The sequence below is a fragment of the Salvelinus namaycush genome, chromosome 9 (genome assembly GCF_016432855.1).
Source record: "Salvelinus namaycush isolate Seneca chromosome 9, SaNama_1.0, whole genome shotgun sequence".
In the NCBI taxonomy this organism is placed as follows: Eukaryota; Metazoa; Chordata; class Actinopteri; order Salmoniformes; family Salmonidae; genus Salvelinus; species Salvelinus namaycush.
The window spans coordinates 16,287,905-16,300,592 of record NC_052315.1 but is presented as its reverse complement, the minus strand read 5'-3'; the positions used below and the strand labels follow the sequence as shown (position 1 = coordinate 16,300,592).

General features: G+C 42.5%; 1 protein-coding gene across 2 annotated transcripts in view; it reads left to right on the top strand.

The window, feature by feature from the left end:
• The window catches only part of LOC120053746 (xyloside xylosyltransferase 1-like), a 105,340-nt gene that overhangs the window by 10,002 nt on the left and 82,650 nt on the right, over positions 1-12,688 (top strand). For both annotated transcript variants that reach the window (XM_039000966.1, XM_039000965.1), the window contains one exon: positions 1,068-1,215. In XM_039000966.1, the coding sequence (XP_038856894.1) occupies positions 1,068-1,215 (148 nt within the window). The remainder of the gene's footprint in view (positions 1-1,067; positions 1,216-12,688) is intronic.

The window sequence follows — 12,688 nt, the reverse complement described above, 5'->3', positions numbered from 1 at the left end:
CCGTTCTTTTTCTTTATGTTGTGCTCGATGATGTCAAAATAGAATGTAAGAATGTAAATAGAATGTATGTATTTTGTACATGTGGGTTGTTGGGAGGAGTTCTGCCCCGTCTATCTGAATTATTCATCCACAGCTCTTAAAAAATAACTTAATCTATTAAATATACAAGCAAAATCTATAAATAAACATCATTAATGTTGAATTTTCTGCTCTCATTCCCGCATTTTCTGTGCCCAGGCGCTCTCAGCTATATGTCATTTGGGAAAGGCAATATCACCATTTGTTGGGTTAAGAATTTTGAATTGATTAAATCCAATATTAATGTGACGAAGGTCTTTAATTGCACTGTGGCTAGTGGGTAGCTTACATAACACTTACGTACCGGAAAATGGGCTTACGTAAGAGTTCCCTTTTTCCAAAGCTAGGTCCAGGTGCTGTTCCACAATACCATCTCCCAGGGCTGTTTTTATTACCAGACGTACGGTAGGGGAGGCTTACCTTAACCGGTTATGGAACATTAAATGATGTCTGCACATCCCAAGCACACAGATCTGATTAAATATGTCTCCCTTATTGCCTAATTAACCCCCCCACCTTATTGCCATTAACCCCCCCCCCCCCCCCCCCCCCCCCCACACACACTTTTAATACAGTAGCATTTAACCAAGACATGATCTGGAACAATTTTGAACATATTTGTTTCTGCAGAAATAAATATATGTAAAATCCTCTTCTTCTAATCTGGAGGGAGATCCACATGATCTGACTGGGGAATGCGGCCCGGTTCTGCTTCTCAGCCAAATCCCTGCACTGCACCATGGGATTAGGGCCCCTGTGGTAGCTTGGAGTGTGACCTGCTGAGGAGAGGCAGGGAGATGGGGCTCCTGGAGAGGGGAGGGTGTTTGATTGTGAGGAACCCTTATGCACATCCCCATTGCAATTAGAACAATAAGGTTATAAATGTCATGGGCATGTGTCTTGTACAATTGTCAGTATCAATTCTGAATTACTTGAATGTCTGAATGACATGTTTCTCATATGCCTGACTGCCCTTGTTTGTGGTGAAGGTGGTGTTCCATGACGTGGGGGTCCTGAGCCAGAAGCTCTTCCCCATCGTGGAGGCCATGCAGAAGCACTTCAGTGCCGGCTCCGGGGCCTACTATAGTGACGCCATCTTCTTCCTGTCAGTGGCCATGCACCACATCATGCCCGCAGGTAAGAGTTACTTTAGTTACAAAGCCAAATCTGAATGATGTTTCACGTTTTCATAGGTATTTACTGTATGTTCCACTACACAGTTGATACCATCAGAAGAAGATATCTTGGTTGTCTACTTTTAATTTTTTTTTAACCATTACCGTTTAAAACTATGAAGTTAAGTGTCACTCACTATATTAGTTGGGTGTGCTTTGCTCCCGAGGTCTGTATCAGATGTTTAGATGTTTACTACTATTTTTACTTTGGATGACTCACAGAAAGTACCCCGAAGTCTATACCAAGGTGACCAGCTCAATCTGAAGTTCTGTGCTTGGTGGATGACTAAACTAGATAGCCTGGGTGCCAGTCTGTTTCTGTTCTCTTGCCAACTCCTTATGGAATTCTCATGCAAAACGGTTTGGATTGACAATGGAGTAGGCAAAAGCACAAACCGATCTTGGGACCAGGCTAATCTGCCCTAATGGAGTCAGAATCTCAGAAGGCTGTGTAGTGTAGAGATAGCTAGCTGTCTGTCTCTCTCTCTTTGTCTGTGTGCACAATGGTTTATTTCCTCAGCCTCTCTCTAAAGGCCGATTTATACCCGACGTAGACGAATGATTCGGAGCGCAGTGTTGCAATGTCGTAGCTCCTTGTAGTGTGCTCCGACATTCAACATACTCCCGTGCCACATGAAAATTGTAACGCGCTGTATAATTCCTTGTGCAGCCGTGTAGGCAATAAAGCTCGCTTGGTTCCTTGATCTGATCTGTAGGCTATGCATCAAAGTAGCCTAATTTGCATTTTTTTAAACAAATATAATCTCAGCGTCTGTTCAAACAATAAACCCCCAAAAATTGGATCCTTATTATAGTCCCCACAAAGGTTTTTTTAAATTTAGAAGTAATAACTAGTGATTCCAGGCTATTGGTAAAAACAGCTTCGAGATATGTGCTTTTCCTCCCTGACTATTCTTTGCTGATATGGGAGTAAATAATGAAGCAGCATATCAAAGGGGAATAACATGGTAGGTTACACTGGGAAATATATTCTTATTTAACTATGAATCAGATTATTCCAAATGGCGATGTGGGAAGCAAATCAACTTCAAAATCACTTTAATTTCAAGATTGATGTGCTGGTTTAGCTTTGCATTAAATAAACAACCTATTTTGCGTTGATAACCAAATATAATCTCAGCGACTGTTCAAACAATAAACCAAACATTGTAGCCTCCCCCCAAAAATAAGTTTAGAAGTGATAACATTATTCTAGGCTATTTTGAAATGTAAAATCACATGCTGTGTGCTTCTGGGGCGGCAGGTAGCCTAGTGGTTGGACTAGTAACCGAAAGGTTGCAAGATCGAATCCCTAAACTGACAAGGTAAAAATCTGTCGTTCTGCCCCTGAACAAGGCAGTTAGTTAACCCACGGTTCCTAGGCCGTCATTGACAATAAGAATTTGTTCTTAACTGACTTGCCTAGTTAAATGAAGGTAAAATACATTTTTTTAAATTACTCTGTGACAAAATAAAATTACATTTTATTTTAACCTGATATGCTGTTTCAATGTATTCGCTCCCATATCAAATTGGGATAATATTATCGGTTACACTGGCAAATATACTGTAAGAATATTATTTCATTATAAATTTGATTATTTCACATGGAGATGTCCAAAGCTAAAAGGCTAGCTAGCGTGCAGTGTTTATCCAACTTGCTAGCAAGGGAAGACAATTAGAGGGACTCTTCTTTTGCTTTCACCACAAATGAGAAGACAACAAGAAAACCTCTGTCACCCCCTTTTTGAATGTTTCTGTTTGGGAGTCTGGACCGGTGAGGTATCATGCTACCAAAAGGTGATTGTTGTTTAAAACAATCTGAATCCACCCAGCGCATGCAAGTTCGTAGATCTCAGCACATGAATCTTGTAGTAGAGGGTGTAACCCTCAGTGAGCCATGACTTGATTAGTGAGTGGGCACAGATGGGCTCTCGGATGAGAGACTGAGGAGTGTTTTGCAAACACTCTCACTCTCTTTATCTCTCACATGCTCAAATACACTCATACATTCTCTCATTCAATTTCACACACATTCACTCACTCTCTCGTATTTATACCCCTTGACTTATTCCACATTTTGTTGTGTTACAGCCTGAATTCAAAATCTACACACAATACCCCATAATGACAAAGTGAAAACATGTTTTTAGAAATGTTTGCTAATTTATTGAAAATGAAATGCAGACCCTGAGTCAATACTTTGTAGAAGCATCTTTGGCAGTGATTACAGCTGTGAGTCTTTCGGGGTAAGTCTTTCCACACCTGGATTGTACAACAACAAATTCTTCAAGCTCTGTCAAATTGGTTGTTGATCATTGCTAGACAACGATTTTCAGGTCTTGCCATAGATTTTCAAGTAAATTTAAGTCAAAACTGTAACTCGGCCACTCAAGAACATTCACTGGTGTGAATAGTTTCTGAAGGCACTGTAGACTGCAAATTGATCGCAAGAAGCCCAAACAGAGTATTTGACTAAAACATAATAATTTCAAGCCTTGCTTACATTGGTATATGATCACATATCCCTATTGTACGTGGAAATACATTGGAACAGATTTCCAAAATTAAAATCTCTTGGAGCTGATTTGCTTGTTTTTAGTCATGTCCAACTACCACAACAAAAAAACATACATATGTACAGTATATACACTATATATACAAAAGTATGTGGATTTGGCTATTTCAGTCACATCTGTTGCTGACAGGTATATAAAATTGAGCACAAAGCCATGCAATCTCCATAGACAAACATTGGCAGTAGAATGGCCTTACTGAAGAGCTCAGTGACTCAGTGGCACCGTCATAAGATGCCCCCTTTCCAACAGGTTAGTTCCTCAAATGTATGCCCTGATAGAGCTGCCCCAGTCAACTGTAAAACTAAGTGCTGTCATTGTGAAGTGGAAACGTCCAGGAGCAACAACGGCTCAGCCGCAAAGTGGAATGGGACCACTGAGTGCTGAAGCACATAGTGTATAAAAATCATCTGTCCTCGGTTGCAACACTCACTACCGAGTTCCAGACTGCCTCTGGAAGCAACGTCAGCACAAGAACTGTTTGTCGGGAGCTTCATGAAATGGGTTTCCATGGCCGAGCAGCCGCACACAAGCCTATGATCACCATGCGCAATGCCAAGCTTAGGCTAGACTGGTGTAAAGCTTGCAGCCATTGGAATCTGGATCATTGGAAACCTTTTCTCTGGAGTGATGAATCACATTTCACCATCTGGCAGTCCGAAGGACAAATCTGGGTTTGGAGGATGCCAGGAGAACACTACCTGCCTGAATGCATAGCGCCAACTGTAAAGTTTGGTGGAGTAGGAATAATGTTGTGGGGCTTATTTGGGTGGCCAAATATAATCACACGCAGGCCAGTTGGGGAACTCTGGCCTACACTGTTTCTAACACACTTACATTCACTCAAACATATACACTCTCGTTACTCCTGTGTCTCCTCACAGGATGCTCAGGAGAGGCGGGGGGAACTGAGGTGGTGTTTATTGAGGGGGTGGCTACACACAGCTGGATGAGGCAGACTGGCAGGTGCTTGACAGACACATGGCATGGAGTGCTCTCCCATGGAGAAAAGGAAGCGTTCTGTTTGATTGTGGCAGGCCTCTTCAGTGCCCCTCAGTGAGAGCTGATGGTGGCAGTCTCCTCTGGAGCAAGTAGGCTTTTGGGTTTACGCCTTTCCCTGGGCACGCACACACACCACACCGCACCAAACACACTGTGCCCATACTATGAATCACTTTCATAAAAAAAGAAGAGGAAGGACATTGGAACATGAGTGGGTTGTGTTCCAATTTATTACAGCAGTAAGGAAGCATTGGTCGTAGAAGAGTTCAATAACTGCTTTTCAAACAAGATGTTACATCCATATGTCATAAGATCAGTCAGTCAGTTGTCCATTTAGGTTGTAGGAAGCAAGGTTTCAGTGTAAACATGACCTAAAGGGCCTTTAGTGAATGCACCAGAAACACAAGCCTTGGATTCCAAGAAATCCTGAATTCCTATAAGAAGAAGAATCCGGGAGAAGATTGCAGCTTGACATTTGCAGACTTCACGCACTGGTGGAAGAGCATTTTTTTTCTTCTCAATACTTTTTGTCATTCACACCAGACTGGTCAACAACACATTGCTCAAGGCTCAGTCAAAGAGGTCTGAAGAAAAAATGCAGGCATGAAACACACTCAAAGGAATCAAACGAGGTCTACAGAGTCTGAGAGAGGAAGGATTAAGAATGAATGTGCTGTGTTCCTCTGTCTGGTCTGTTGTCACTCTGAGCTTTCAGATCTGCCCGGCCAATTTACTGCTTGCCCTTTCAAATAGTAATTGAAGGCTAACGTGAGGTTGAATAGATGTTTTTTCTGTCCATGTTTTCTGCAATTGGCATAGCATGCTGAACCGCTCTCTCCAAAGCTCGCTTCAGATTCACCAAGTAGCTTTTCCTCCATCAGACGAATTGTTATATCTTCAGAGGGACTGCTGGAGTTTTCACTTCACTTGAAGATAGGCAGTTTGTGTGATTGTGAATGTGATTTTGTGTGTGTGGACCTTATATTTTCTGCACAGTTGAGTGATCGCTAGAATTGCCACAAACGGAGATGTGAGGGAAAGTGGGTCAAGTGCAGTTATTTTATTTATCGTTTTGATGTTTATCATTTATATGAAAGTGTTCCAGCTGTTTTGGAAAATACCGCATAATGACAAAGCAAAACTGTTAAAAAAAAGTAGCTCATGTAAAAAATAAAAATAAAAATGGATATTACATTCACGTAAGTATTCAGACCCTTTACTCAGTTCTTTGTTGAAACACTGTGGGGGCTATAGATGATTTGTGTTAGGCTTTCTCCCTCTTACCGCAGCCATACGAACTGTTCATTACTCCAACCACACAGAACACTATGGGTAGCATGAGGCAATGCAAATGGGAAAAATGGCAACCTTGACATTCCAGGTCACAACAATTTCATCATACAATACTGTCACTTGTCAAACATTCAACTCCAAAGTGACTCACAAGTATGTACAGTGAGGGACTGAGCAACAGCCTAAATCAAATCAAATGCTATTCGTCACATGCTTCGTAAACAACAGGTTTAGACTAACAGTGAAATGCTTACTTACGGGCCCTTTGTCAACAATGCAGAAAGAAAGAAAATAGAAAAATAGTAAATGTAATAATAAATACACAATGAGTAACGATAACTTGGCTATATACACAGGGTACCAGTACTGAATCGACGTGAAGGGGTTGTCACGACTTCCGCCGAAGTCGGCTCCTCTCCTTGTTCGTTCGGCGGTCGACGTCACCGGCTTTCTAGCCATCGCCGCTCCATTTTTCATATCCATTTGTTTTGTCTTGTTCCCTGCACACCTGGTTTTCATTACCCAATCAATCTACATGTATTTATTCCTCTGTTCCCCATGTCTTTGTGTAAGATTGTTTGTGTTACGTGTGTATTGTTGACACGCCAGACTCGCTTGTTTTTTGTCCGTGTTATTTTTCACGAAGATGTTTACTGTTAAACATAATTATTGTGACTGTTTTGCACTTTTGCCTAAATAAAGTGTGCGCCTGTTCACAAATCTCTGCTCTCCTGCACCTGACTTCGCTACCAGTACGCACACATTCTGACGGGGGTATTCAGACCCTTTGACTTTTCCACATTTTGTTACGTTACAGCCTTATTCTAAAAATGTATTACATTCCCCCCCCCCCCCCCCCCCCTCATCAATCTACACACAATACCGCATAATGACAAAGCAAAACTGTAAAAAAAAAAAAAAGTAGCTCATGTAAAAAATAAAAATAAAAATGGATATTACATTCACGTAAGTATTCAGACCCTTTACTCAGTTCTTTGTTGAAACACCTTTGGCAGCGATTACAGCCTCGAGTCTTCTTGGGTATGACGCTACAAGCTTGGCACACCTGTATTTGGGGACTTTCTTCCATTCTTCTCTGCAGATCCTTTCAAGTTTGTCAGGTTGGATGGGGAGCGTCGCTGGACAGCTATTTTCAGGTCTCTCCAGAGATGTTCAATCGGGTTTAAGTCCGAGCTGGCTGGTCCACTCAAGGACATTGAGACTTGTCCCTAAGCCATCCCTTCGTTGTCTTGGCTGTGTGCTTAGGGTCGTTGTCCTGTAGGAAGGTGAACCTTTGCCCCAGTGTGAGGTATTGAGCACTCTGGAGCAGGTTTTCATCAAGGATGTCTCTGTACTTTGCTCCGTTCATATTTCCCTCAATCAATGACTAGTCTCCCAGTCACTGCCGCTGAACAACATACCCACAGCATGATGCTGCCATCACAATGCTTCACTGTAGGGATGGTGTCAGGCTTTTTCCAGACATGACACTTGGCATTCAGGCTAAAGAGTCCAATCCAATCTTCATCAGGCCAGAGAATCTTATTTCTCATGGTCTGAGAGTCCTTTCGGTCCCTTTTGGCAAACTCAAAGCGGGCTGTCGTGTGCCTTTTACAGAGGAGTGCCTTCCGTCTGGCCACTCTACCATAAAGGCCTGATTGGTGGAGCGCTGCAGAGATGGTTGTCCTTCTGGAAGGTTCTCCCATCTCCACAGAGGAACTCTGGACCTCTGTCAGAGTGACCATCGGGCTCTTGGTGACCTCCCTGACCAAGTTTTTTTCTCACCCGATTGCTCCGTTTGGCCGGGCAGTCCTGGTTGTTCCAAACTTCTTCCATTTAAGAATGATGGAGGGCACTGTGTTCTTGGACCTTCAATGCTGCAAACATTTTTTGGAACCCTTCCCCAGATCTGTGCCTCGACACAATTCTGTCTCGGAGCTCTACGGACAATTCCTACAACCTCCATGGCTTGGTTTTTGTTCTGACATGCACTGTCAACTATGTGACCTTATGTAGACAGGTGTGAGCCTTTCCAAATCATGTCCAATCAATTTACCACAGGTGGACTCCAATCAAGTTGTAGAAACATCTCAAGGATGATCAATGGAAACAGGATGCACCTGAGCTCAATTTCGAGTCTCATGACAAAAGTCTGAATTCAAATTTATTTTATTTTATATATTTGCAATAAAAATAAGAAACCTGTTTTCGCTTTGCCTTTGTTGTATTGTGTGTAGATTGAGGATTTATTTTCTTAATTTAATCTATTTTAGATTATTTTAGATTAAAATAACGTAACAAAATCTGGAAAAAATCAAAGGGTCTGAATACTATCCGAAGGAACTGTACCTCTTGACTTATTCCACATTTTGTTGTGTTACAGCCTGATTTCAAAATAGATTTTTCCCCTCACACATCTACACACAATACCCCATAATGACAAAGTGAAAACAACATGTTTTTATACATTATTGCAACTATTTTGAAATGAAAATAAATATCTAATTTACATTAGTATTCACACCCCTGAGTCTATACATGTTAGAATCACCTTCAGCAGCAATTACAGCAGTGAGTCTTTCTGGGTAAGTCTTTGAGTGCTTTGCACTCCTGGATTGTACAATATTTGCAAATATACACTACCGTTCAAAAGTTTGGGGTCACTTAGAAATGTCCTTGTTTTTGAAAGAAAAACACTTTTTTTTGTCCATTTAAAATAACATCAAATTGATCAGAAATACAATGTAGACATTGTTAATGTTGTAAATGACTATTGTAGCTAGAAACGGCAGATTTTTAATGGAATCTCTACATAGGCGTACAGAGGCCTCCTCTGTTCCAATGGCACGTTGTGTTAGCTAATCCAAGTTTATCATTTTAAAAGGCTAATTGATCATTAGAAAACCTTTTTGAAATGATGTTAGCACAGTTGAAAACTGTTGTTCTGATTAAAGAAGCAGTAAAACTGGCCTTCTTCAGACTAGTTGAGTATCTGGAGCATCAGCATTTGTGGGTTCGATTACAGGCTCAAAATGGCTAGAAACAAAGAACTTTCTTCTGAAACTCATCAGTCTATTCTTGTTCTGGGAAATTAAGGCTATTCCATGTGAGGAATTGCCAAGAAACTGAAAATCTTGTACAACGCTGTGTACTACTCCCTTCACAGAACAGCGCAAACTGGCTCTAACCAGGATAGAAAGAGGTGTGGGAGGCCCCGGTGCACAACTGAGCAAGAGGACAAGTAGATTAGAGTGTCTAGTTTGAGAAACAGACACCTTACAAGTCCTCAAGTGGCAACTTCATTAAATAGTACCCGCAAAACATCAGTCTCAACGTCAACAGTGAAGAGGCGACTCTGGGATGCTGGCCTTCTAGGCAGAGTTTGTCCAGTGTCTGTGTTCTTTTGCCCATCTTAATCTTTTATTTTTATTGGCCAGTCTGAGATATGGCTTTTTCTTTGCAACTCTGCCTAGAAGACCTTAAATATATATATTTTTTAAATATATAAATATTAGGACGAGCAATGTCGGATGGGCATTGACTAAATACAGTAGAATAGAATACAGTGTATACATATGAGTAAAGCAGTATGTAAACATTTATTAATGTGACAAGCGTTCCATTATTAAAGTGGCCAGTGATTCCATGTCTATGTATATAGGGCAGCTGCCTCTAAGGTGCTGGTTTGAGTAGCCGGGTGGTAGCCAGCTAGTGATGGCTATTTAACAGTCTGATGGCCTTGCGATAGAAGCTGTTTTTCAGTCTCTCGGTCCCAGCTTTGATGCACCTGTGCTGACCTCGCCTTCTGGATGATAGCTGGGTGAACAGGCCGTGGCTCAGGTGGTTGATGTACTTGATGATCTTTTTTGGCTTTCCTGTGATCAGGTGCTGTAGGTGTCCTGGATATGAATCCTTTCTGAAGGCACTGTATCTAGTAGTGATGCACCGATATTATATTTTTTGCCGATTACCGGTATCCGATATTTTCCTTGACAAAAAAAACGATACCGATAACCAATATTTAACATTTTAGCAGCCTTTTAAGCATTCTATTACAATTTAACTATTTAACACACACATGGACGCAGTGGTCTAAGGCACTGCATCAGTGCAAGAGGCGTCACTACAGTCCCTGGTTCGAATCCAGGCTGTATCACATCTGGCCGTGATTGGGAGTACAATAGGGCGGCACACAATTGGCCCTGCGTTGTCTGGGTTTGGCCGGGGTAGGCCGTCATTGTAAATAAGAATTTGTTCTTAAACTGACTTGCCTAGTTAAATAAAGGTTTTACACACACACACACACCACACTGACCAAAAAGTAATTTTGTTGGCATTTATGTATTACCAGTAAAACATAATCATAACCTATTTCTTTCACTTACTTGCTGTGCTATTTCGTTGTTCATTTGTTCAGTCGTTTCATTCTCAACCAGGATTTCTATAGAACGTCTTTTGGGTCTTTGCATTTCAGGACCTGAATATGACTGCACGTCACATAATAATTTAATGCATTCATAATTGTTTTTACGTAGTTATTACACATTGACTACACTCACTCGTATTTCATATGTCACAACGATTCATTGATACGTATGCTATGATGCTGGTAAAGTTGTCTCGCGCACCTACATTGCTGGTCATTAAAAAAAAGCTAGCTAGCTCATGGATGCGCACAATGTTCTTCACCAAAAACATAGCAAAACGACATCTGTTTCAGTAGCTATATAGTTAATACAGACAAAATGTTTTTAATGTGTGCCAGAGGTCGCTCACAATAACATCAAAATAATTTACATTGAACAAAATGATGAGCGCCTTAACGTAGTAGTAACTATATAGCTAGGTGTCATCTAAAATAACCTTACTTTATAAGACGGTTCTTATTTGATTAATGGTGGTCAGACCCATCTATGTGAAGCTAGCCACAATAAGGATTAGCCATAATAGTGGACTTTGCGGTTAGCCTTCAAAATAAAACAGTCATTGACAGTGATACAAATAGTAGAATTATGCCATAATCATGCTAAACGAGTTTGGAATATTATATAAAATCAACAAAAGACAATTTGTTAATTTGACAAATCTGTTGAAATCACACTGGATGTGTTATTCTTTAGAATTGCATTGGGGGCATACTTATTTCTCTATACAGCTTTACCTATGGATTGTGGATCAATGACATGGGGTATCAGTCTACTCAGTGGCACCCAGAGAACTGTCAGAGTCGTGTGTATAGGTGGCAGGGAAGTCAGGCGCAGGAGAATCAAACTTAATGTAATGGAGTTGTTTAATAACAATAAATAAAACATAACTCCAAAACTATAATAACAATAAAACAAAGTGGGTACGAGGACCCGTCGCGCACCAATACAAACAACACAAAACTGAACATCAAACCATCTCTGACAAAGACATGAGGGGAAACAGAGGGTTAAATACACAACAGGTAATGAGTGGGATTGAAACCAGATGTGTAGGACGACAAGACAAAACCAATGGAAAATGAAAAATGGATCAATGATGGCTAGAAGACCGGTGACGTCGACCGCCGAGCACCGCCCGAACAAGGAGAGACTTCGGCAGAAGTCGTGACAGTACCCCCCCCCCCCTTCGACACCGGCCTCGGGGACGACCCGGAGGGCAAGGCGCAGGGCGATCCGGATGGAGACGGTGGAAATCTTGCAGCGTGGAAGGATCTAACACGTCCTCCACCGGAACCCAGCATCTCTCCTCCGGACCGTACCCCTCCCAGTCCACGAGGTACTGAAGGCCCCTCGCCCGACGTCTCGAATCCAAGATGGATCGCACGGAGTATGCCGGGACCCCCTCGATGTCCAGAGGGGGCGGAGGAACATCTCGCACTTCAGCCTCCTGGAGCGGGCCAGCCACCACCGGCCTGAGGAGAGACACATGGAACGAGGGGTTAATACGGTAATTAGTGGGTAGCTGTAACCTATAACATACCTTGTTCACTCTCCTCAGGACTTGAAACGGCCCCACAAACTGCGGACCCAGCTTCCGGCAGGGCAGGCGGAGGGGCAGGTTTCGGGTCGAGCCAGACCCTGTCCCCTGGTGCGAACACGGGCCTCACTGCGGTGACGGTCTGCGACAACTTTCTTGCGTAGTATGGCGCGCTGAAGGTGGACGTGCGCGGCCTCCCAGGTTTCCTCCGTGCGCCGGAACCAATTGTCCACCGCAGGAGCCTCGGTCTGACTCTGATGCCAAGGAGCCAGAACTGGCTGATACCCTAATACACATTGAAAGGGAGAAAGGTTAGTGGAGGAGTGGCGGAGCGAGTTCTGGGCCATCTCTGCCCATGGCACAAACTTTGCCCACTCCTCCGGCCGGTCCTGGCAATAAGACCGCAGAAACCTACCCACATTCTGGTTAACTCTCTCCACCTGAAAACCTGAGGTAAGGCTGACCGAGATCCCCAGACGTTCCATGAATGCCTTCCAGACCCTTGACGTGAACTGGGGACCCTGATCAGACACTATATCCTCAGGCACCCCATAGTGCCGGAAAACGTGTGTAAACAGGGCCTCCGCAGTTTGTAAGGCC